The sequence below is a fragment of the Saimiri boliviensis genome, chromosome 3 (assembly GCF_048565385.1).
Source record: "Saimiri boliviensis isolate mSaiBol1 chromosome 3, mSaiBol1.pri, whole genome shotgun sequence".
In the NCBI taxonomy this organism is placed as follows: Eukaryota; Metazoa; Chordata; class Mammalia; order Primates; family Cebidae; genus Saimiri; species Saimiri boliviensis.
The window spans coordinates 79359493-79383161 of record NC_133451.1 but is presented as its reverse complement, the minus strand read 5'-3'; the positions used below and the strand labels follow the sequence as shown (position 1 = coordinate 79383161).

The following is a 23669-nucleotide window of genomic DNA, read 5'->3' as shown; positions in this document are numbered from 1 at the left end:
AATACTGCTGGAGATAAGACAAAAATAGCAGTCTTATTGTGGAGCTGTTAGTGTCAAAATTAACCTTCAGTTAAAAATAATTCTTACTTTATTATGGCATTTTACATTGTAAGCCATATGGCCAAGATTAAACATGTGACTTTTTTTTTTTTTTTAGTTAAAGCAATGTCTTTTAAATAAATATAAAATAATATCAGATGACTTGATTAGTTAAAATGTATTTTATTTCTCTAATATCTGGATAATAAAAGCACTATGTGAATATATGTAATAATATCTACTCTTTAGCAAAATTACTGATCACTTTCTTTACTATTTTTTGGGTGTTTTTCAATCTTTGGACATTTCAGGATAATTTACCAATGTTTTATGGGGTGCAGTAGCTTTTAAGAGCCTATTTTAAACCTGAACACTAGTAAACAAGGGAATTTATTTTTTAAAAAAAGAAGTGTCTGGAGTGTCCATGGAGTGATTTCATTTTAAATGATATGTTCAGATTACTAGTATCTAGAGCATTTAAAAAATATCGTTAAACTTGGTTTCAGAATTATATGGGATTTTAAAAACAGCTCTCTTGATTTTAAGGCATTTTGAATTTAAAGTAATTTGTTTTGCTCAACTCATTTCATTTGATGCATCTATGATGTTTCGAAGACTTTGAAAATATCCAATTAAAATTTTTTATTCTTCATTGGATGGCCATCCTAGATGGAATAAAGACTTTCATATCAACATGAGAAGTAGAGCATCAAAGAAAAAGATGTTTTGGTAGAGCAAGGTGAAGGAAAAACCTGCATAACATGACAAGTAAACTGTAAACCATTTTAGGTGATCTGTGAAAAAAATGATGTGTTTTGTTTGGTTTAGGTTTTTGGAAGGACCCAAAAAACTCAATTGAGATTATTCACTTGATATCAATATGGCTTAAGGGGATCAGCAGGTTGAACCATGGATATAATTGAAGGCACTGGTGTTTCATAAATAAATGGCTGTAGTTTTGACATATGAACCTATATATCCCCTTTTTTAAGAACTATTTTAGTTTTTCATGTAATGGGGAAAGAGAAATTTTTACTTTACATTCTCCTTTTAATGGGTTTTCTCTCTTGCGCACTCTAAGAAAAACTGACTGACTTTCTTCTACATCTGCTTTAAATGTAACATTTAATTTTGCACTAATATTCTGAAATCACAATGTATATGCTTTTGCTTACATGACTGTGAGTAAATTATTTAATAAGGTGACCATTATCATAAAAATGTGATATATCTTGTATGCTGAAATAAATCACTGAAATTTCTATACTGTCATGATAACCATCTACCTGTTTTTATGGATGAATGATTCATGTTGCTTGACAATAGTTTTTTTTGAGTATCCACAGGTGAACATAGTTATAGCAAATTTCAAAACTGTAAATTTAGTGCTATGTTTCTGTTTTATAAACTGAGCAGTTTTTTTCTGAAGATTTATTAAGTAGTTATTTTAGTTAATGCATACACTTAGTTATGCTGCTCAAGTTTAACTCACAGAAAATTTGAAGGTCCTCAAGTTCAGTTCTGTGATAATTAGCTTTTCTCTATTGGTTCATTGTGAAAATGTGCTTGACTTGCTTGAAGCACAAAGAGGTCAGATTTTTGATTTCTTTTTGAGCTGGTTTAACCTAAATTTAAGTGTAACTTGATGTTATGAGTTTAATTATTGTTGAGGTATGAATCAGATTAAATACAGTTATTGGTTACATTTTTCAAAATACAGAAGTTATGTTAAAAAATGTAGGGATTCAGTCAGGCTAATATGAGAAATTTTAGTTATAGAAAATATACACAAATCCTTTTGAAAGGCCTAAGGGTTTTTTCTATAGTTCTTGGCTAAAGTCAGCCTAAATCCCCTTTGCATTTAGTTAATAAGAAAAGCAAATAGCTAGGGTATGTGGGGAGTTTACCTAAGTAACTTGTTTACTCATTAACCTTTGATCATTCCAGATGGCTGTCTCAGTGGGAGGTTGACCAGGGATATTACCTACTAATGGTGTTTGCTATGGGCATTGGAACCTGTCCTTTAATCCTCACTCTAGTGGTGTTGACTCAAAGCTTTTGTCATTTAATGTGTACTGAATAAAGGCCAGAGAGGCCAGCATGTGGGGGCTGGCGGCTGCTGTCTCTTTATAGCACTTTCTAGGGAGTCTGTAAGTGGCCATGGAGTTACATTCATTCGTTTCCTATAAAACAATCTTGTAGCCACCTTGACATAAGTTTCTAGCACCTGTATAAAAGTTCCTGAGTGGCTTGGATATATATTTATGCTCCCTTTATTGGCCTCCTGACCCGACTTTCTACATGGAAGACCCCCAATTGCATCTCTCTACTTTAGGATTAAAAATTAAGTAGATTCGGTTCATCCAAAATACAGCAGTATCTTTTTTTTTTTTTTTTTTTAACCTAAGATGGAGTCTCACTCTGTTACCCAGGCTGGAGTGCAGTGGTGCCTTCTTGGCCCACTGCAACTTCTGCCTCCCAGGTTCAAACAATTCCCCTGCTTTAGCCTTCCTAACAGCTGGAACCACAGGCACATATCACCACACCTAGCCAATCGTTTGCATTTTAGTAAAAATGGGGCTCCACCATGCTGGCCAGGATGGTCTCAAACTCCTGACCTTGTTATCCTCCTGCCTTGGCCTCCCAAAGCACTGGAACCACAGGCATGAGCCACCATACCCGGCCTACAGCAGTGTCTTAACTGCATGAATGTATCAAGAAATGGTCTGCTGGGTGTGGTGGCTCACGACTGCAATCCTAATGCATTCTATTGCATTTGTCCTGTTTCAACACAGTGAGGTAGGTTTGTGGTGATCTCACAGTATGTAAACAAAACCCCCTTTTCTCCTTTAGCTACCATGACACTATTAATCACTACTGCAGCAAGGCAGGACACGGGCCCCAGGTACCATGAAGCCCTCGATTATGTGTCTCCATGGAACCCAAGAATTTTGAAAGGTTAAAGATTTTAGACCTTCATATATCCATTCCTTGATGGCACAGGATTCAGTACAGGGGTACTGGTCTTAAAATGTATCCTTACCAACACTGTTTTTTCCAACACACACACCCTGTTGTGCATGGTAGGCCTAGCCCAATCTGGTGAAGAATGGATCTGAGATGTAAAGCACGTCTTGTGCCTTAGGATGAGACAACCCTCACCTAATCTTGGCTTCCTCTCTGGGCTTTTCACCTGACCCGACCTCTCCAAGCCTCTCTGAATCACCATTTCCTGTTTAGACTAATTTTCAATCTTCCAGTAGGAGGTGATCAAGTCACAAAGCAACCCAGTTAAAACCTAGTCTCCCATAAAACATTTTCAAGGCAGAGAGGGTTTCAAGAGGACACGATGGCAGAAAAGCCAGCTCTTATTGGCAAAATTGAGGTGGGCAATAGGCTGTGCACTCCAAATAGTTGCTCTCCATGGTGGCAAAAATAACAAAAAGTATTCCTGCTGTGCAGACCTGGAGCTGCTGCCGACTTATCCCTGAGATTGCTCATGTACCTGAGAACACAGTGCAGGAAATGAGGGCCTTAGATTAAAATATACAAAAATACAAAACCAGAATATTTATATTAAGGAAAAAAAGTTAAAATGCATGAGCTATGTCATTTGCACACAACTAGTGTAGTTGGCATCATGGAGAAAGTGGGACTCAAGGTACAGTAGCCAAGGGAGCAGATAAATAAAATCACATTGACCCAGAATGAGGCCCTTTTTGCCATCATCACTACCCATTGCTTAGGACAGTTGCCAGCACCTTATCCCAAAAATGGGTATGAGGATACAAGATGTGAAAAAAGAAGCACTGCCTTACTCCTGAGAGATTCTCTTCTGCAGAATATAGTGGCTTGGCTCCATGAATCTGGTCTTATACTTAAACATTTCACTCTGGCATGGGAATTGTTATTATATATTTTTAAAAAGGAAAACAACTTCCCTATCCAGGCCACTTTCAAAAGCTGGACATTCTGGCGATGGAGCCTCAGATAAAGCATGCAGGTTGTAGGGTGATACTCTCATCCTGGTTGCCCCCAGAACCCTCACTTGCATATGGATAGAGCATGGTTGCCGTTCCTTTGACTCACCCTTTACCCCGCCCTAGAAGGAAGAAAGGGTGATGGTGTGAACTCCAGCCTGAGATACATGGCAGTGCCAACTAGCCCCATGCACCCTATTCTCACTTTCTCTACTCTGCCTGCTCCTCGAATATTTCTGATAGCAAAGTAGTAGCCCCCACCCACTGTGGCTCAATTCTGGGCCTCCAGGAGCAAGGCAGCGCTGTGAATTTCTTCTTCTGGAAAGTAGGTTGGCTTTCCCTGTGTGCTAGAGGCCTGCTGGGCCTTCAGTGGACATGAGGCTACCAGATAGCTGATGCTCTGGCAGAAATGGCACTACTTGGGCTGGGGTGGTGGCTTGGATTCCTTGGCATGATGGTCTAGACCTCCTGAGTTGTAGCACCTATCTCCTTCTGATCTGTGCTTCTGCATGTTCTTCCCCTTTGGTCGACTCTCACTCCCAATACAGAACACACCATCAGGTCTGGTGATGTGGATGGATTCCAGACCCTTGGCTGACTTCTTAAAAGTGAACTCCAGTGGCTCACACCACCTTCAAGCGCCAGAAGCCCTCCATATGTAGCTTACTTTGGTGCACAAAGATGTCCACTGCGGGGTTCCGGCACCGGCAGTCATGAACAGGAAGCCAAACCCCATATGCATGTTGAACCACTTACAGATGCCTGCACTATGCAGCGGTGGAGGCTCGTCCTCTGTCCTGGGCCTCATCTTCTGGCGCCTCCTTTGGCGCCTCTTCTGCTGCCTTGGTGCAGCCACCTGTAAACTGCTGCTTGAACATGAAGCCCGTGGTCATCAGCCGAGCCCATGGCCCAGGGCCTCTGGTCAGGCAGCTACTGGCCCCAGAGGAGTCCAAAGGCAAAGGGCCAGTTTCTTAAATGTAGCATTTGAAAAACTCAAATTCTCTTTTCTAAAAATATAAAGACATATTTTAGAAATGAGTTTGTAAAATCCAGATAACTCATTTTAACCATTTAGGTTCCCAAATGACATTTTTACTTTCCTTATGATGAAATATTAACCTCTTACTCCCATTCTGAGATTTTTTTAAAGAATATAATTTATTATTACTACCCTGGAAAATTTGTCCTGTCTTAATTACGTAGTACCACTAATTATTTCTGATTTTGTATGTCTTTTTTCTTTATTGCAGACAAATTCTGAATGTGTAGATCAAAAGATGTAGAATTCAATGTGATTCGTTTAGTAGTTTCGATCACTGTGATAATGAAGCCAATTACTCAGAAAAGTTTGCTCCTCTAAGGGAAAATTTAATATTAAGCTCCAGGGAGTCAGGAGCTTTGCATTCTCAAACTGTCTAGGACAGTTCTTGGCACATTTTATGACCAAAATAAATCTTTATTGGATAAAAGACATACTGCAGTAATAATAGATAGACTCCAAATTTCAGTGACGTATCAGATGAAAAGTTTATTTCCTGTCATTCAAATTCCAATTCGGGTGAGCAAGGACTGTCCTCTATCTGACGACTTGGGAATTTAGGTTTCCACTATCTTGTGATGCATGAGCTAAAACACCCCTGTAGAAAGAGATGTATTGTGGAGGCACATCACATTTTTTAAAAACTTAATTTCAGGTTCTGGGATTCATTTGCAGAATGTGCAGGTTTGTTACATAGGTAAACATGTGCCATGGTGGTTCCCTGCACTTATCAACCCATCCATCGCCTAGATATTAAGCACCATATATGTTGGCTATTTGTCTTGATACTCTCCCTCCCACCACCCCCATGACTGGTCCCGGTATGTGTTGTTCCCCTCCCTGTGTCCCTGTGTTCTTATTGTTCAGCTCCCACTTATGAGTGAGAACATGCAGTGTTTGGTTTTCTGTTCCTGTGTTAGTTTGCTGAGGGTGATGACTTCCAGCTTCATCCATGTCCCTGCAAAGGACATGATGTCATTTCTTTTTATGGCTGCATAATATTCCATGGTATATATGTATCGTATTTTCTTTTTCCAGTCTATTATTAATGGGTATTTGGGTTGGTTCCAAGTCTTTGCTATTGTTAATAGTACTGCATTAAACACATGTGTGTATGTACCTTCATAGCAGAAAGATTTATATTCCTTTCAGTATATACCCAGTAATGGGATTGCTGGGTCAAATGGTATTTCTGTTTCTAGATCCTTGAGGAATCACCACACTGTCTTCCACCGTGGTTGAAGTAATTTACATTCCCACCAAAAGTGTTAGCATTCTTATTTCTCTGCAGCCTCACCAGCATCTATTGTTTTTTGACATTTTAATAATCACCATTGTGAATGGTGTAAGATGGTATCTCATTGTGATTTTGATTTGCATTTCTCTAATAACCAGTGATGCTGAGCTTTTCTCAGGTTTGTTGCCTGCATAAATGTCTTGTCTTCTTTTGAGAAGTGTCTGTTCATGTCCTTTGCCCACTTTTAATGGGGTTGTTTTATTCTTGTAAATTTAAGTTCCTTGTAAATTCTGAATATTAGATCTTTGTCAGATGAATTGATTGAAAAATGTTTCTCCCATTCTGTAGGTTGCCTGTTCATTCTGATAATAGTTTCCCTTGCTGTTCACTAGCTCTTTAGCTTAATTAGATTCTATTTGTCAGTTTTTGCTTTTTTTGCAATTGCTTTTGGTAGTTTCATCATAAAATCTTTGCCCATGACTATTTTCTAACTGGTATTGCCTGCATTTTCTTCTAGGGTTTTTATGGTTTTGGCTTTTACATTTTTACATTTAAGTCTTTAATCTATATGGAGTTAATTTTTGTATAATATGTAAGGAAGGGGTCCAGTTTCAGTTTTTTGCATATGGCTAGCCAGTTCTCTGTGCACCATTCATTAAATAGGAAATCCTTTCCCCATTGCTTATTTTTGTCAGGTTTGTTGAAGATCAGATGGTTGTAGATGGGTCTTACTTCTGGGATTTCTGTTCTGTTCAATTGATCTATGTGTCTGTTTTTATAACAGTATTATGCTGCTTTGATTACTGTAGTCTTGTAGTATAGTTTGAAGTTAGTTAGCATGATGCCTCCAGCTTTGTTCTTTTTGCTTAGGATTGTATTGGCTAAATAGGCTTTTCTTGATTCCATATGAATTTTAAGGTAGTTTTTTTTTTCTAATTCTGTGAAGAATGTCAATTGTATTTTGATGGGAATAGCATTGCATCTATAAATTACTTTGGGCAGTGTGGCCATTTTCACAATATTGATTCTTTAAATCCACAAGGATGGAATGTTTTTTTCATTTGTTTGTGTTGTCTCATTTCTTTGAGAAGTGGTTTGTAGTTCCTAAAGAGGTCCTTCACATTCCTTGTTGGCTGTACTCCTAGGTATTTTATTTTCTTTGTAGCAATTGTGAATGGAAGTTCATTTATGATTTGGCTCTCTGCTTGCCTATTGTTGGTGTCTAGGAACGCTTGTAACTTTTGCACATTGATTTTGTAACCTGAGACTTTGCTGAAGTTACTTATCAGCTTAAGAAGCTTTTGGGCTGAGACAGTGGGATTTTCTAGATACAGGGTCATGTCCTCTGCAAATAGAGACAATTTGACTTCCTCTCTTCCTGTTTGAATACTCTTTATTTCTTTCTCTTGCCAGATTGCCCTGGTCAGAAATTCCATTACTGTGTTAAATAGGAGTAGTGAGAGAGGTCATCCTCATCTTGTGTCAGTTTTCAAGGGGAATGTTTCTAGCTTTTGCCCATTCAGTATGACATTGGTTGTGGGTTTGTCATAAATAGCTTATTTTGAAATATTTTCTGTCAATAACTAGTTTATTGAGAGTTTTTAACATGGAGGGATGTTGAATTTTATCAAAGGTTTTTTCTGCATCTATTTAGATAATCATGCAGTTTTTGTCATTGGTTATGTTTATGTGATGGACTATATTTATTGATTTTTGTATATTGAACCAGCCTTGCATCCCAGGGATGAAGCCAACTTGATGTGGTGGATAAGCTTTTTGCCTTTATTGATTATCTTTGCATCGATGTTCATCACGGATATTGGACTGAAGTTTTCTTTTTTGTGTGTGTCTCTGTTAGGTTTTGGTATCAGTATGATACTGGCCTCATAAAATGAGTTAGGAAGAAGTGTCTCCTTTTCAGTTGTTTGCAATACTTTCAGAAGGAATGGTACTAGCTCCTCTTTGTATTTCTGGTAGAATTCATCTGTGAATCCTTCTGGTCCAGGCCTTTTTATGGTTGGTAGGCTATTTATTACTGCCTCACTTTCAGAACTTTATATTGATTTATTCAAGGATTTGACTTCATCCTGGTTTAGTCTTTGAAAGGTGTATTTGTCCAGGAATTTATCCATTTCTTCTAGATTTTCTAGTATATTTGTCTACAGGTGTTTATAATATTTTCTGATGGTAGTTAGTATTTCTGTGGAATCAGTGGTGACATCCCTATTATCATTTTTTTGTGTCTATTTGATTATTTTCTTTTTTTCTTCTTTATTAGTCTAGCTAGCAGTCTATCTATTTTATTAATTTCTTTTAAAAAACCACCTCCTGGATTCATTTATTTTTCAAGACTTTTTTTTTGTGTTTCTATCTTTTTCAGTTCTGCTCTTAGTTATTTCTTATTTTCTGTTAGCTTTTAGATTTGTTTGCTCTTGCTTCTCTACTTCTTTTAGTTGTAAGCACATCACTTTTTTGAAGACCTCTCTGTTTAGGTAACAACTGGCATTTCTTTTTTTTTTTTTGTTTTCCTGATGACTTGTTTTACTATTTGATTTAAAAATAATGTTTAAACCCATAACACTAAAAAACTGTTTCAAGTAATACATTTTGAACCAGCAGCTAAGCAAAGGTTGCCTAATTACACAGTGAACCACCACCTCTTTGAAAGACCATTGTTCTGACTTAATTAACATTAAGTAAAACAATTCTAAGACCACAGGGCATATTCTCATTAGGATAAATTACTCAGACCTCAGTAAGGCAGCAAAGAATTCTCTAGAATAGAATCTTTCACTACTTTTCCACTTGCACTATATCTACCTCTCAAAAGACTCTGCTAGGGCTGAGAGCCTCCCTCTGGAAGGGAAATCTGTTCCATATTGAATTTGCTCCATTTGTGGCCATGGGTGGAGGGTGCAGCAGATCCCCAGGTGTCAGGAGAAACATGGTTGGGATGGAACAGATCCTCACCTGCTGTGGCTGCCTTTGAAGCACTTTTACCCTGCTCATTCTTGTCTCAAATCTTCCATGTGGATATTTAAGTCTATTGTTGCTTGACTTAATGTAGAAAAGAATGGGATGGGTAGTTGCCAGAGAAATGCTATTTTCTTTTCTTTCTTTTTTTTTTTTTTTGAGATGGAGTCTTGCTCTGTCACCAAGGCTGGAGTACAGTGGCACCATCTCAGCTCACTGAAACCTCCATCTCCCAGGTTCAAGTGATTCTCCTACCTCAGCCTCCCAACTGGTTGGGAACTACAGGACTGTGCCACAATGCCCAGCTAACTTCTGTATTTTTAGTAGAGTCGAGGTTTTGCCATGTTGGCCAGGCTGGTCTCTAACATTTGACCTCAGATGATCTGCCCACCTCCACCTCCCAAAGTGTTGGGATTATAGACATGAGCCAGACAGCTGGCATTTCTGTATATAGTCACATGACATCAACTGCAACTGCAAGGGAGGCTGGAAAATGGAGAGCAGCACATGGATACTCGTGGATCACTGTCTCTACCACAAATGAAAACAAATATGTGTGTATATGTATATGTGTGTGTGTATATATATATATATATATATATATATATATATATATGGTTATCCTGTAATTCTGATCTCTGTTGGTTCTTTGTGGGTTTTGAAGCAGTATCACAGTGATTTCACATGGCAATGTGGCTTATGAGCTAGACCAGCTTTTGTTATAAACACTCTAAAACTGCTAACTATGGGTCTTAAATGTTGTCTAACTTCTCAATAATAATGATAATTATAATAATGGTGATAATTATATTAAGAATAATAACAAACTTTGAGAATTTTCTATAACCTTATTCCATGCTTATAGCTTACATGGATTATCTTATTTAACCTTTCCACTAATCAAAAGTAGATTATTGCCCTCATTGTGCAACTAAAGAAGCAAAAGCTAAGATTATAAAGAACTTGCCGAATAAATGGAATCAGGCCCTTTAAATTTCATGACATCTGTGAAAATCCAGCTTTCCATCACTACACAAGATTGTCTACTTCAATCTTGAATTATTTTATGTTAAACTTAGACTCTAGGCTGACACAATTGATAAATGAGTTTATGAAGGAGGGTATTCATTCATTTCTCTTGATTTTCTTAGCTTTGTTCCTGAGAGTCACCTTATTATAGGAAAACCACATCATTATTCTTAATTATTGTAGCTGAACTAACACATGGTTTACGTTACAAAGGAAGACAACTTGTTGGCCAAACTTTAATTCATATTAATTGGTACCACCATTTAATAGTTCTGAGACTTTGAGCCAATTAATTAACAGCTCTGTAGGCCACTTTCTTCATCTGTTTTGAGTGGTCGCTTTAACATGTTAACATAATACAGAGTACACCTATGGTAGATAGGCAATAATACTGGTTCAGCTTTCTTTCTCCCCTTGTGTTATTGAGAGTTAATATCATACAAGTCATATGACACATATTTCTGTGACTTTCACTAAAAGTTTTTATCTACTGCCTGTTGTTTGATTCCAGGTTTATTGTATAAATAAACTATTGAAAATATTCTTCCTGAAGTTTAGCTGAAGAATCTTATCTTTCCTATGAATTGGTATTACACATTTCATGAGATTAATGAATCAAAACTTGCCACTCACTGTGGTTTTGTTGTTGTCATTATTTTTTTCCTTTGATGTTCTAGAAGCGTGATACTAAGTTTTGTGCTCGAGGCAACAGATATTAATAACTTCAGGTAAAACTGTCATCTCCTAGCTTGCTTTATTTGATATTTGTTCTTAAAACTGGATTTGATGGTTTTACTGTTTCTCTTTTCTTTTCTTTTCTTTTATTTTTTTTTTGAGACAGAGTCTTGCTCTGTAGCCAGGCTGGAGTGCAGTGGTGCGATCTCGGCTCACTGCAATCTCCGCTTCCGGGTTCAAGCAATTCTTCCGCCTTAGCCTCCCGAGTCGCTGGGACTACAGGTGTGTGCCAAACGCCCAGCTAATTTTTGTATTTTTAGTAGAGACGGGGTTTCACTGTGTTGACCAGGATGGTCTCGATCTCTTGACCTCGTGATCCACCTGCCTCGGCTTCCCAGAGTTCTGAGATGACAGGTGTGAGTACCACGCCCGGCCTGTTTCTCTATCTTTTACCATGAACTACACAAATATTTTATGGAGCCATACAGAATATAAATAATGAATGAAAGAATAAAATGGTTTGCCCAAGGTTTCACAGCTATTAAGTGCAGAACTGATCCAGGCTCAGTGCTATTTTGAGCTATATCATTTAAAAGAAACTAAGAAAGCTTAACCTCCAAAAATTCTTAAACCTCAGTGTTTCCCACTCAGGAACTATCAGAAACATAGGACAGTCATCCACAAATGATGAGGAGGGAGTGCTTCTGAAATACAGGCTATTATATTTAAGAAAAGTTCAATCAAAGCTTTGGACATCTGCAAGAGAAGTTCAATAATGTGAGACATTTTTCTTTGCAACATTCTGTGGCTATAGGTTAGCAATGGAATTGATGATGAGGGCTTAGGTGCCGATATCAAGGAGAGTCTTTTATGACATTGTTTTTAACGTCCATGTCTTTTGTTTACGTGATCTGCATTGCTTCCAGTTTTTGACTCCTTAATTAGTCATCTTTGAATGGTGACATCTTTTATTTCTACTATTGTCTAAAACAGTGATTCTCAAAGTATGGAACTTGTTAGAAATATAGATTCTTGGCCTTATTCTAGTATTACTTAATCAGAAACTTTGCGTTTTATAAGCCTGCTAGCTAGTCTTAATCCATGTTAAAACTTCAGAATCTCTGCTCTAGACCAAGTATTGGCTAATCATGCCTTCTCAACATAAATTTGTGTGTGTGTGTGTGTGTGTGTGTGTTTTAACTTTCTAGGTTCAAATAATCAGCTGTCTTGTCCTATGACCTGAACTCGGGAAATACTAAAATGTATAACTAGAGAAAAGTCATTTTCAGCACAAATAGTATTTTTATGCACTGTGCTTAATGGAATATTTTCATGGGCACGTTTCATAAGCAAAAATTTATATTTGAACAACGAACACTATATAGAAGCTGAAGGATAAAATATATTCTATTAAATATGCTCTGAACTTTTCAAAACTCAATTTAGATTTGTAAGCTTGGGGCACAGATGGAATCTGAGGGAAGTTCTTTAACACATCATATTTGCTATAAAATTCTTTATTATGACATCAGTCTAAGAAAATTTTCTATGCTATTATATCCATGTCTTACTGCTTAAACTAGCAATTAAAATAGACTTTTACCAATTATTTGATATGCTTTCATGAATATCTTCCCTAACTTCCAAATTTTACCTGAAGTTTAATTCAAACTGGGGTATAAAGAAGAAACTTGAAAGGAAATTATATATTTGTGTGTGTGTGAATTCACAAACTTTGTAATGATGATTTTCAACTGGTTGATTGCTGATGCTTGAATCCAAATCTCCAGAATGTTATGCCAATGGCTGGTATTTTATCAAGCCCTGCTTCTCAGATGTGAATCCCCAGGTGGTTGAAATACACGTTTATTTCTGAGAACCAGTGAAAGGGCGGTTCAGGGATATTTTTAGTTGGGTAAAACACAGATAAAATCTCCTCTCAAATATTACCAACTTTATACCTGTGACTTTGCATCCAGTAGTTGCTGTATACATAGTAGCTGAATGAATTAATGATAATGAATGAATGCAAGGGGTTAGTTGAAACTGTTAAAGTTGTCAGAATCAAAATGGAGTCACTTGTGTTATAAGAAAAAGAAAAAACCCTGACAAATAGAGCAGAGGAAGGCCATAAAAAAAAGGGTTCATATGCAGAAATGCCTGTTGGAAACTACTACAAAAGGCTGAAAACCCACAGGCTTGCACAAAGACCATCACAACCTTATGCAAAACATATTGCTGCAAAGACATCTGCCCAGCAACTGCCTGTCCCACTTCAGACTGGCATTGCCTTTGTTATTGATCCTGTAGCCAAGGATAATTACCTCAAAATAGATAATCATCCTCATTTTTTCTTTAAAAACCTCTGTCATCCTTTATCTCCCTGAATACACACATAGTTTACTGTGGCATATATGCTGCCATTGCAATACTCTATTTCAGAATAAATATTCACTTATTTCTATTATATAGAGAGAGCCTTTTTCTGCTTGTTAGTTTCTGTTTGCTTCCAGCACCTTCTTTTATTTACTGTAGAATGTATTATCTATACTTTAAAAACTTTCTTATTTGATTGTCTTCATTCTAGACCAAACCTTATCTTTTTTTTGGTTATATTTCAAGTGCCAAACCTAGTATTGGGCAAATAATATGTATATCATCTGTGTTTGTTGGGTTAAACAGTTCTAAATATTAAATAGGGTAGCTTGTGAAGTTAAACCTGAAAGAGAAGTGACACGAATCTTTAAGCTTCTTTGATATATTTGAATATACATTGAAATGTTGGAAGAGGAGGGACAACAAGTTGAATCAACTGTGATATGAAGACTGAGACCACAGCTAGAAAAGCCACAGCGAAGTCCAAAGGCATAAGGCCATGCCATGATACAGCATTAAGTCAGGAATCCAGAACACAAAGTTCAGTGCCAATGGTTAGTGTATACATGCAATACAGTTGAGAAAGCTACACTTCAAAAGCGAAGGAAATAAGTAAGGGAAGGGTAGATATATTATCCAGGTTTGATGAGGCTAGTATGTGTTAAAGATTTTTGTGTGGTCAGAAACAGAATATTAAAGGATATAAAGAAGGATCAGAACATGACAAATGGCAAGTTAGGCCCTTCATTCATCCCAAATTAAACTTGGCAGATGAATTTGTTATATATTTTAGCTCCAATTGCTTTTTAACCTTTCTTAGCAAGGGAAAAAAGGAGGGCTTTATTCAGGGTATTCTGCTCATATGCCAAAAAGTCTAGAGTAGAAATGGGCCATGGTGTGGAGAGCAGTTCCTGGTACTGTGGTTGAAATCAAGGATTGTTTAAAGACTAATGTTCTTGTTTCTGCCACTATCCACACCCATTGTCTAAATTCTAAACCCTGTTGTTGTCTCCTTCAATAGGCTTGCAATGTCCTGATGTTTAATAGTCTTGTTTTATTCCCTATGCCATGCTCCACAGTCTGCTTTCTTGATTGTAGACCTTTTGTTATTGCATTTGCAAATCACTTGAATTTTTGGTTTCCTGTACAAGCAACATACGTTCCCGTAAGTCCACTTTATTCCTTGAGGTCTGAGTGCATTCGAAGTGAATGCTGCCACCATATCTGATGCAAACATAGGTTGGTGCCTGTCACACATATTCTACTCGCAAGTCTGTTTCCGCTATCTGGGGTCTCAAGATTCTAGCACTGGATTTGTAGGTTTTGCCATCCTTGTTCATATGGGCCCCACTGTATTCTCATTTACATCACTGATGCTGCTTGGATTCTCTTCCAAGGGCGTATGGGGAAAATTAGATAGTACTTCTATTTCAAGTTTTTTTATTTAGAGATGCAATGCCAAAACTTTCCAAGGAAAATAGTTTTATCATCAATCCAGAGGTTCAGAGCCTAAGGAGATTTAAATCTTTTAAATTATATCAGAATTTGATTTTCAGAAAAGTTGGCACGTGTTAAAATCATACAGAAAGTCTTTGGTTTAGATTCTGGACTCAAAACATTATAGGCAGATTTTTTTACTAATTAAAACTTTGGCAGGACACTCACAAGTTGTGAGGTATGTGAGAAATTATTCATTGTGTGGGAATGACTCATGTCTCACTTCTTGTAGGACAACCAGCAATCTTTGACAAACCAAATCAATATAAAAACCCTACCTCTCCCTTTATTGCGGCATTTTGAAACCTGCCCACAAATCTCCTAAATGCCCCAAATGGGTCAAAGCCACCTTTAATGAGAACCACTGGCATAGATTGTTTAATTTTCAGTGACTGGGATTGGAGAGAAACCCATAGAAAATGTGGGTGCTTAAAACCTGAACAAAACTAGCAAGAAAGGGTGACTGTTGGGAAGGCATTCACCAGTGTGTGCCACAGGAATGGGCTGCATGATATTCTGTGAGGTCCCTTCTAGCTATAGAATTCTTACTATTTATGTCATAAGGACAATATAAGATCATTTGTGCATTATCACAGGTAATGGATATTTGTATTATACATATATATTACAGTTTAAAATTATAAAGACAGACTCTTCAATGACTAAAATAATTGATGGTTTAACTTTTCTAAAAATATGCAAAAAATGCAACAATTAAGGTATTTAAAAGCTAAGCTTCCAAAATATAAAGTGTCATGTGGCATTTTAGAAAATGTTAACTTGAAAAAAATTTTCCTATGCTTGTTCAGAATAATAGCATTTGTTATTAATGAGAATAAATGAAGTCAACACTGTTTAATTCAAATTTACTCAATTAAAATACTTAAAACTTTACATAAGTTTGTATCTTAGTTCTTTCTGAGAAAGGGATGTAGGTACAATTTTTTTTTATTACTTAAAGTTCTGGGGTACATGTACAGATCATGCAGGATTGTTACATAGGTATACACATGCCAGGGTGGTTTGCTGCCTCCACCTCCCTGTCACCTACATTAGATATTTCTCCTAATGTTATCCCTCCCCAATTTTCCCACCCCCTGCTATTCCTCCCAACCGCCCCCCACAACAGACCCCACTGTGTGATATTCCCTTTCCTGTGTCCATGTGTTCTCATTGTTCAACACCCACTTATGAGTGAGAACATACAGTGTTTGGTTTTCTGTTCTTGTGTCAGTTTGCTGAGAATAATGGTTTACAGACTGATCCATGTCCCTACAAAGGACATGAACTCATCCCTTTTTATGACTGCATAGTATTCCATGGTATATATGTACCACATTTTCTTTATCCAATCTGTCTTTGATGGGCGTTTGGGTTGGTTCCATATCTTTGCTATTGTAAACAGTGCCTCAGTGAACATACATGTGCCTGTGTCTTTATAATAGATAGATTTATAATCCTTTGGGTATATACCCAGTAATGAGATTGCTGGGATTGCTGGCTCAAATGATACTTTATTTCTAGATCCTTGAGGAATTGCCACACTGCCTTCCACAGTGGTTGAACTAATTTATGCTCCCACCAACAGTGTAAAAGCACTCCTATTTCTCCACATCCTCTCCAGCATCTGTTGTCTCCAGATTTTTTAATGATCGCCGTTCAAACTGGCATGAGATGATATCTCAATGTGGTTTCGATTTGCATTTCTCTAGTACTCAGTGATGATGAGCATTTTTTCACATGATGGTTGGCTTCATATATGTCTTCTTTGAAAAGTTTCTCTTTATATTGTCCACCCACTTTTGGACGGTTTTTTTTTTTTTTCCTTGTAAATCTGTTTTAGTTCTTGGTAGATTCTGGATATTAGCCCTTTGTCAGATGGGTAGATTGCAAAAACTTTTTCCCATTCTATTGGTTGCCAATTCACTCTAATGATTGTTTCTTTTGCTGTACGGAAGCTCCGGAGTTTAATTAGGTCCCATTTGTCTATTTTGGCTTTAATTGCCAATGCATTTGGTGTTTTAGCCATGAAGTCCTTGCCTATGCCTATGTTCTGAATGGTTTTGCCTAGGTTTTCTTCTAGGGTTTTTATGATGTTAGGTCTTATGTTTAAGTCTTTAATCTGTCTGGAGTTAATTTTAGTGTATGGTGTCAGAAAGGGGTCCAGTTTCTGCTTTGTGCACATGGCTAGCCAGTTTTCCCAACACCATTTATTAAACAGGGAATCCTTTCCCCATTGCTTGTTTTTTTCAGGTTTGTCAAAGATCAGATGGTTGTAGATATGTGGCATTACTTCCGAGACCTCTGTTCTGTTCCATGGTCTATATCTCTGTCTTGGTACCAGTACCAAGCTGTTTTGATTACTGTAGGCTTACAGTATAGTTTGAAGTCAGGTAGTGTGATGCCTCCAGCTTTATTCTTTTTGCTTAGGATTGTCTTGGCTATGAGGGCTGTTTTTAGGTCCCATAAGAAGTTTAAGGTGGTTTTTTCCAGTTCTGTGAAGAAGGTCAATGGTAGTTTGATGGAGATAGCATTGAATCTATAAACTACTTTGGGCAGTATGGCCATTTTCACGATATTGATTCTGCTTAACCATGAGCATTGAATGTTTTTCCATCAGTTTGTGTCCTCTCTTATTTCCTTGAGCAGTGGTTTGTAGTTCTCTTTGAAGAGGCCCTTCACATCCTTTTTTAGTTGTATTCTTAGGTATTTTATTCTCTTCATAGCAATTGTGAATGGGAGTTTGCTCATGGTTTGGCTCTCTGTCTGTTATTGGTGTATAGGGATGCTTGTGATTTTTTCACATTGATTTTGTATCCTGAGACTTTGCTGAAGTTGCTTATCATCTTAAGGAGATTTTTGAGCTGAGATGATGGGATCTTCTAAATATACAACCATGTATATTGAGACAATTTGAATTCCTCCTTTCCTAATTGAATACCCTTTATTTCTTCTTCTTGCTTGATTGCTTTGGCTAGAACTTCCAATACTATGTTGAATAGGAGTGGTGAGAGAGGACACCCTTGTCTACTGCCAGTTTTCAAAGGGAATGCTTCCAGTGTTTTCCCATTCAGTATATTATTATCTGTTCTCATGTGACTGGTATAATGGATGACCAGTGATCATCTTTGTCTTATTTACTTGAATCCTGAAGGATCTAACATAACCTCTGAGATCAGTGCATATTCAGTAGATATAGATGTTTATTCTACAAATGAATGATTTCATGAGATACTTTAGAAAAGATAATGCAAATAAAATTTAAGGTAAGTCTATTATAAATAGTTTTAATGTTGGGAAAAAACCATTTCTTTGCATTTATTTCCCTAAGCTCTTTTACTCCAGGTAATCTTGTATGGATGAATACATATTTTTTTTTTCTATGTGAACTTCATGAAATAGATGATAGATGGCTAGGTGTTAGTAATCGTTAAAAGAACAAGTTTCTGTACATCTCATTATCATTCTGCCTGTTCACTTGCCTCATGTTTTTGCTGTTCTTCTTTTTGACAGGGATTCGATAAACAAGTGGATGTGTCATATATTGCCAAACATTACAACATGAGCAAAAGCAAAGTTGACAACCAATTCTACAGTGTGGAAGTGGGAGACTCAACCTTCACAGTTCTCAAGCGCTACCAGAATCTAAAGCCTATTGGCTCTGGAGCTCAGGGCATAGTTTGGTAAGCAGAATGAATTTGCTGTATTTTTTAAGGGTAGATACTGTGTGCAACTACTAGACACAAACACACAAACCAACAGAACCCCCAAAATAAATAGCATAATTTGGGAGGGAAAAGTAATCCTGCTAAAAAAATTATTAGCCTTATGTTTAATTCATTACCCACTTGCTAACAATATATACAACTTGGCTTGTGACATGTTTTTCTGGTCACAGAAAAAAAAATTGCTACACAAGAATCATAAGGCAATAAAGAGAACCAGAGGTTTCTAGAAGTTGCTAACGTATTTACAAAAAAAAAAAATTTTTTTTTTTTTTTTTTTTTTTTGAGATGGAGTCTCGCTCTGTCACCAGGCTGGAGTGCAGTGTCTCATTACACACTAGAGAGAGATAAAAGATATTTCAAATGTTTCTATGACTTTTCAAATTCAGTGTTTGAAACAGTTACCTATTTCAAAAAAGTAGTATTTAAAAAATGTTGCCTTATGTTTCCAAAATGAGAAGATTCTGGGAGTCTTAGTAATTATTCTTTTATGACATGGCTGAGTAGCTAATTAAAATTATGACAAATCTAGATTTGATTTATCTGTTATGAGACTCTTGCAAAATTAATGATATCAGGTTAATTGATAAGCATTTCTTTTATACAGTTTTAATTTGTAATGTTACAACCAAATGTATTTAATATCAACTTATAAAATAATTGTTACTATTTCTAATGGCTCACACAGATAAGTAAAAATTCAAGACATGTATCTTGAGTATTTATATATGTATATTTATTTATAAAAGATATTTATTTATATATTTATTTGTTACTGTTCTATTCATAATGTCCATTTAAAATCACAAACACTTTTAAGGGATGAGATGAATTTACAGCAAGTCACCATAAATTTAGCCATTTTCTTGCTGACCTTACAGTTCTGTAGGTCAGAAGTGCTACACAGGTTTCACTGGGCTAAAATCAAGATGGTGGCTGGCTGGGTTCCTTTCTGGAAGTGCTGGAGGAGAATCTATTTCCCTGTTCATTTGAATTGTTGGCAGATTTCAACTCCTTCTAGTTGTGGTAAAAAAATAAATAAATAAAAAGAGGTTTACAATTTAAAATATTTTAAATGTTTTAAAAGTCGTGTTTAAGTGACTACATTTATGGTGGTTTGCTATGCTAGCAATACTAATACACCTGATATAGTAAAGATTCTGATATTAAGACAATTCCTATAAATGTCCTAAACTTACCAGTGACAGGAGAAAAGGGTAGTTTCTGGCTACCTTTCCTTGACAGAAAATTGTAGAATATTAACATGAGACAGTTTTCCTGACTAAGATTCTCAGTTCAGATGCTCACATATTCCTTGGGATAGTTTGATCTTCCCTTGAATAGATCTGCCACAGATTTGTGGCCGTGGAACTGAGTACTGTGAGTGAAAGAAAAAGGAGACCTTTAATGGCTCAAAAATAGATGCAAAGCAATTTGCTCAGGAAGTTAACATGATTACAGAAAGATTTGAACATTTCCTAATAATTTTGTAGTATGTTTTATAAGACATTTGGGCCTCTATTTCTCCTTTATATAGAGTAGAAATTATCTACTCTTTTTATAGAGTAGAAATAAAACACGGAGGAAGCAATTACAAAACAGATATCATCATTGTTGTGCATGTGTCACCACGTGCAATTCTGCATGTGTGTGCACGAGAAATTTTGCTTTTCAAGCCTAAGTATTGGCATATGGATATTTATTATGTCACAGAATCTCCATCCTCCTAACTTGTTTGAAATGGAATCTTGGTTCTACTGTTCTGGTTACCTTAAACTTGTTATTGGGTTCTTAGAATCTCTTTCCCCTCTTTAGACTGTTTCATTTCCTACTTATCAGTATGGGGAAAAAGGTAATACAAAAATATCTTCAAAGGAGATTAACTATTACTATACTGGTTTTCATTTACCATGGATGATAGGTCAAAAATGTCAATGTTGAGCACAATTAAATGAAAGCTAATATAAAATCTTTGGGAAAAAATGAAAATTTTTCTTCTGTCTTTGCGGGAAAAGAAAAGATTATCTGTTGAAGCAGAAACAATGAGAATTATTCTGCTTCACTGTGTGAGCTGAGAAGTTCTCTGTAGCTTCAGAGATGGGGAATTGTAGAATAATCTCTAAGATGAGTTTTTAGCAACAGTGGTCAGGATCCAGAGGGGGGAAATCATTTCAGAACACTTTTCCAATCATCAGAAGAGGGTTTCAATAGTGTTTTTTTTCTGTTTCCAACTCCAGAACAAAAACAAGCACGGGAAGAAATCAACAGTAGGGGTTTCACTGTCTTCACTTACACACTCACATCCATCCTACTGTTTCTTGCCAAGCCAAGGAACATTATCTACTTTCTCATTTCTGTCTCTAAACATGATTCAAACTGACAGCCAAAGTGGTGGCAAAAGTTAACAACTATGTTTAGCGGAGACAATTTGCCAAAATTGTTCTGCTCTTTAACTGAAAAGGGCTGATTGCATAGTTTTAAATGCAAGGAAGTAAAGCCATATTATTTCCTTCTTTGTGGTGTCACACACTATCAGCTTGTAAGTGGTCACAATTCTATTTGACAAGATGATATTAGGCAGGGTATTTACAGCAAACTGTAAGATTAATACAGATAAAACCATAGAATCATTGTAAAATATCTGTGCCTTGAAAATTAAGTATTTAAAAATAAGATGATATCTTTTATGTTAACCAACTTAAAAAAAATCCCACTCAGAGCTAGAGGATGACATTTAATTAAAGTTGAAATAATCATAGTTATAAGATGCCCTGGAAATAATACAGTGGATTAGTTTGTCTTAAATGGAACATATATCCATATATATGTATATGTATAGTAGTCCCCCTGTAGAGCTTTCTGTGGTTTTAGTTACCCATGATCAACCAGGACACAGAAATATTAAATGGAAAATTCCAGCAATACTTTGTAAGTTTTAAATTGTACACCATTCTGAAATCTTTCCCTGTCTCACTCTATCTCATTGCATCCGGCTGGGGATGTGAATCATCCCTTTGTGTAGGGTATCCAGGCTGTCATATGATACACCTGTTAGTCACTTAGTAGCAGTCTTGGTTATCAGAACAACTGTTGCAATATTGCAGTGCTTGTGTTCAATTTACCCTTATTTTAATTAATAATGGCTCCAAAACACAAAAGTAGTGATACTGGCAATTTGGATGTGCCAAAGAGATGCAGTAAGGTGCTTCCTCTAAGTGAAAAAGTGAAAGTTCTCAACTTAATGAGGAAAGAACAAAAATCTTATGCTGAGATTGCTAATGTCTTCAGTAAGCACGAATCTTCTATTTGTGAAATTGTGAACAGTATGTTATTACAGTTGTTCTATTATTCTTGTCAATTCTCTGCTATGCTTAATCTATAAATTAAACTTTATCATAGGCATATATGTGTAGGAAAAAGCATACTATATGTAGAGTTTGATATTAGCTAGTTTCAGACACCCACTGGGGGCCTTTGGATGTATCTGCCTCAGAGACAAGGCGGTGCTACTGCAATGAATATGTAATACCAATATAGAGTTATTATATATTATATATATCTACATATTAATCCAGTGGGTTAATCTTAATTGGTTAGGTATCATATATATTATTTTAAATATGTATATATATTAGGATATATATCATTTTGTTTTGCACAAAAATTTGAAAAATCATTTCTGGTGAATGTCCTTCAATAAGTGGTCTACAGTAATGAGATTATACAGATAAACAATTTAAGATATAAATTGCCAGGCATGTTCAGCAGAACCTCAGGTGTTCACATATTCTTCTTTGAAAAAAAAAGTTCCCCCTTTTTAATGTACTCATTTTTATTAAAAGAAAAAAGACTATTTACTCTGATGTGTTTAGCAGCTTTTCCCATTTTGATGATGAATTTGAGTCACCCTATCTGCACTCTGATTTAATCACCCTTGAGCTAATAACATCCATCCACAAAATGATTGGAAATGGTTGGGAACATCTTCCCCAAGGGGTTGGTAAATATGCACCAGAACAAAAGTGATTGCACCTTGGCCATCTTAGGGTGCATGATAGAAAGATATTTAATATCTATTTCTTGCTGATGAAAATTAGAAGAAAAATTGATAAAGTATGTTCTCAGGATTCTGTTAAAATTTGCATATTTAAATATTATAGATTCAATTGCCTGTAGTTTAATATACCTTATATTGTCATCTTTAGTAATTACAATTACAAATAAACTTATGTCCAACAAATACTTTTTTCCCATTATGATTTGTCAATGAGAGCTTTTAACTTTCAGTCTTTCAGAATCTAGGTTTACTCATCTGTAAAATGGAGATAATATTATCTCTTAGGACTCAAGAGAGTACAAAACAAGCTAGATACATAAAATTGCTTTACAGATCTGAAATTGTCAGGACTTTTAGTTAATTCAAAAAAGGTAGGCTTATGATACTTTTTCCTAACAATGGAAAATTGTGAAAGGTCAGCACATGTAACCCAGGAAAATGCCTGATTATAACAGTTGCTTCGTCATCACATTGTGTATATTATATACATATTACAGTTAAGAACATGGTATTTAATTTAAAAAAAAAAACTTCACTAATACTCCATCATGGAGGCTGGCAAAGAAGAATTTGAACTTGTTTTCCCCTCTATCTTTCATCCAGGGCTTCAGTTAACCAATATTATTTACAATATGTTAGTTTTAAACATTCATTTTTAAATCTGTAACATGGCTTCACAGGTCCAGTTAACCATCTTTAAGCACAGAATATGGATGGGAGCATTTTATGGTTATGAGGTTGGTGACATGAAGAGAGATGGGTAAGATCATCCGGAGGGTTTTCCAGAGCATCACACTTTCTGAATAACACAAAAGAGACTTGAGCAATGGACCCCAGATGATTTTATTTTGTTTCTGGAAACATCACTCAAGCTCTTGTGGAACATTTCTCTTAGAGTCTCTAATGAGCCATTACGCTCAATGACACAGATTTAACCACACATTTCCATTTAGCCCCTGACCAGTGGAAATGATTATCCTCTCATCCACATCTGGAATATCAGCACATTCTTCATCCCTGGCATTTTCCATTAATTTTACAA

The 23669-nt window shown here is 36.2% G+C and overlaps 1 protein-coding gene and 1 pseudogene across 9 annotated transcripts in view; one reads left to right on the top strand and one right to left on the bottom strand.

The window, feature by feature from the left end:
* Positions 1-23669, top strand: part of MAPK10 (mitogen-activated protein kinase 10) — a 342297-nt gene that overhangs the window by 186351 nt on the left and 132277 nt on the right. For all 9 annotated transcript variants that reach the window (XM_074396395.1, XM_010334763.3, XM_010334764.3 and 6 more), the window contains one exon: positions 18359-18528. In XM_074396395.1, coding sequence (XP_074252496.1) covers positions 18359-18528 — 170 coding nt within the window. The remainder of the gene's footprint in view (positions 1-18358; positions 18529-23669) is intronic.
* On the bottom strand, positions 4291-4912 carry LOC104650741 (protein lin-28 homolog A pseudogene; annotated as a pseudogene).